At 46.4% G+C, this 2,939-nt stretch overlaps 1 protein-coding gene across 1 annotated transcript in view; it reads left to right on the top strand.

Annotated features, from left to right (window-relative positions):
* The window catches only part of LOC121699083 (histidine ammonia-lyase-like), a 4,504-nt gene extending 3,246 nt beyond the window's left edge, over positions 1-1,258 (top strand). The window contains exons 3-5 of the mRNA XM_042081725.1: positions 25-73; positions 574-604; positions 1,130-1,258. Of these exons, the coding sequence (XP_041937659.1) occupies positions 25-73; positions 574-604; positions 1,130-1,258 (209 nt within the window). The remainder of the gene's footprint in view (positions 1-24; positions 74-573; positions 605-1,129) is intronic.
* The last annotated feature ends 1,681 nt before the right edge of the window (positions 1,259-2,939 follow it).

Genomic DNA, 2,939 nt, shown 5'->3' with positions numbered 1-2,939 from the left:
GAGTTGGTTGCTCCTCTTTTGCAGTGATGGACGGGGACTGCTGGCCACAGCCAACTGGTCCTGTGTTTACCAGGTACCCTTCTGAGCATGCTCAGTCCTGTGTTTACCAGGTACCCTTCTGAGCATGCTCAGTCCTGTGTTTACCGGGTACCCTTCTGAGCATGCTCAGTCCTGTGTTTACCAGGTACCCTTCTGAGCATGCTCAGTCCTGTGTTTGATGGGTACCCTTCTGAGCATGCTCAGTCCTGTGTTTACCAGGTACCCTTCTGAGCATGCTCAGTCCTGTGTTTGCCAGGTACCCTTCTGAGCATGCTCAGTCCTGTGTTTGCTAGGTACCCTTCTGAGCATGCTCAGTCCTGTGTTTGCCAGGTACCCTTCTGAGCATGCTCAGTCCTGTGTTTGCCAGGTACCCTTCTGAGCATGCTCAGTCCTGTGTTTGCTAGGTACCCTTCTGAGCATGCTCAGTCCTGTGTTTTAACATACGTAGTTGCTACTGCTGTTGTTCCATCTTCGTCTATTTGATTGGAAATGTTTTCTAATTTACGGCATCATTCTTCCTTCACCAATATTTAGTGCACAAACAGAATGGAAGGAACCAACGGAGGTGTGTGATTCATTCATCCATCCATTCATTCATCACCCATTCACTCACTCATATATTCATTCAATTCAGGCATTCACTTAGACATCATTCACTCACTCATATATTCATTCAATTCAGGCGTTCACTTAGACATCATTCACTCACTCATATATTCATTCAATTCAGGCGTTCACTTAGACATCATTTACTCATTCACACCCCTGTCCGCCTCTGCTCATTGCAAGATATGTTCAGATAGGACATACTGTAAGTGTGAAGGATTTGTGTGATGCCGCGTGTCCTCACCTTGAAACACACACTGAACTTACACATCCTGAGATAACCATGTTGTGTTAGGATTGAGTCACACACTGAATTTACACATCCTGAGATAACCATGTTGTGTTAGGATTGAGTCACACACTGAACTTACACATCCTGAGATAACCATGTTGTGTTAGGATTGAGTCACACACTAAACTTACACATCCTGAGATAACCATGCTGTGTTAGGATTGAGTTGAGCTGTTGTTCGGCCTCTTGCAGTACATCGCTCTGGATGGAGAGAGTCTCACCACTGATGACCTGGTCAGATTGGGAAAAGGCCTCTTAAAGATTAAGGTAATTCTAACTTTTCTGATTCATTCTTTCTGTGGGTGTTATTCCTTACACTGATTCCTTACGCTTTGTGCAGTGAAGTGATGGCAACAAAGAATGATTAAACAGTAGCATCTCATGCTCATCAGTAGCCTCTCATTTGTGTTCAGTGTCACTGGGTTTCACATAAGCATGTAAAGGAGCTTTCACACTGCTCCAACAAACACCAACAAACTCCAACATTCTAAAGTTGGCAGCTGTTGGAAATAGTATTTAGAATGTTCATAAAACCAACTGCCAGTCCACACTGTAGTGTCTCCATCCAACACACACACACACACACACACACACACACACACACACACACACACACAAACACACTGCTCCAACAAACACAGTCCACACTGTAGTGTCTCCATCTAACAAACACACACACACACACACACACACACACACACACACACTGCTCCAACAAACACAGTCCACACTGTGCTGTCTCCATCCAACAAACACACACACACACACACACGCACACTGCTCCAACAAACACAGTCCACACTGTAGTGTCTCCATCCAACAAACACACACACACAAACACACACACACACACACACACACACACACACACACACACACAAACACACAAACACACACACACACACACACACACACACTGCTCCAACAAACACAGTCCACACTGTGGTGACTCCATCCAACAAACGCCAACAAACACGGCTGACCAACTGTTGGTGTTTGTTGCCGTTTGTTGTGCAAGCTCCTTAAGACATGAAGACTGTCGCACTCCTGAATGTGGCCATACATTTACATGTGTGTGTGTGTGTGTGTGTGTGTGTGTGCGTGCGTGCGTGCGTGCGTGTGTTTGTGTGTGTGTGCGTGTGCGTGCGTGCGTGCGTGCGTGCGCGTGTGTGGTGTGTGTGTGTGTGTGTGTGTGTGCGTGTTGTGCACCAGCTCACAGATGAGGCTGTAGTGAAAGTGGATCATGCCAGGGCTGTAATTGACTTGATCATCAAGGAGAATAGAGGTGAGAGCTCCACATCAAACACGCAAACGTTAGAAAACTCAGTCACATGGTGCATTAGCCTACCGGTACCTGCCTTACCCAGTCACATGGTGCATTAGCCTACCGGTACCTGCCCTACCCAGTCACATGGTGCATTAGCCTACCGGTACCTGCCCTACCCAGTCACATGGTGCATTAGCCTACCGGTACCTGCCTTACCCAGTCACATGGTGCATTAGCCTACCGGTACCTGCCCTATTAGCCTTTGGGGCCGGTGGATGATCTCTGTGTTTTGTGTCTCTAGTTGTGTATGGAGTGAACACAGGCTTTGGGATGTGGATGATTGTGTGTGTGTGTGTGTGTGTGTGTGTGTGTGTGTGTGTGTGCGCGTGCGTGTGTGTGTGGATGATCTCTGTTCTTCATATCTCTAGTTGTGTATGGAGTGAACACAGGCTTTGGGAGGTTTGCACGGACCATCATCTCAAATGATCAACTCAAGTGAGTTTAGAATTAACCAATCACATCTCAAGTGAGTTTAGAATTAACCAATCACGTAGGTGTTCCAGTGTAGGGGAGGGGCTTACGTGATGGCAGTGTCATGACACATTAGCACAATATTCCCAGTCTCTGTTACTCTAGTGACTGTTCATAAAAAAAGTTGTTGTTGCATGTGTATGTTCTTATGAGTGTGTACCTACTTGTACCTATGTGTGTGTGTATGTCTGGTTTTCAGGCAAC

Source organism: Alosa sapidissima, chromosome 23 (assembly GCF_018492685.1).
Source record: "Alosa sapidissima isolate fAloSap1 chromosome 23, fAloSap1.pri, whole genome shotgun sequence".
Classification (NCBI taxonomy): domain Eukaryota; kingdom Metazoa; phylum Chordata; class Actinopteri; order Clupeiformes; family Clupeidae; genus Alosa; species Alosa sapidissima.
The sequence above is the reverse complement of the archived record's forward strand: the minus strand, read 5'-3'. Positions and strand labels throughout refer to the sequence as shown.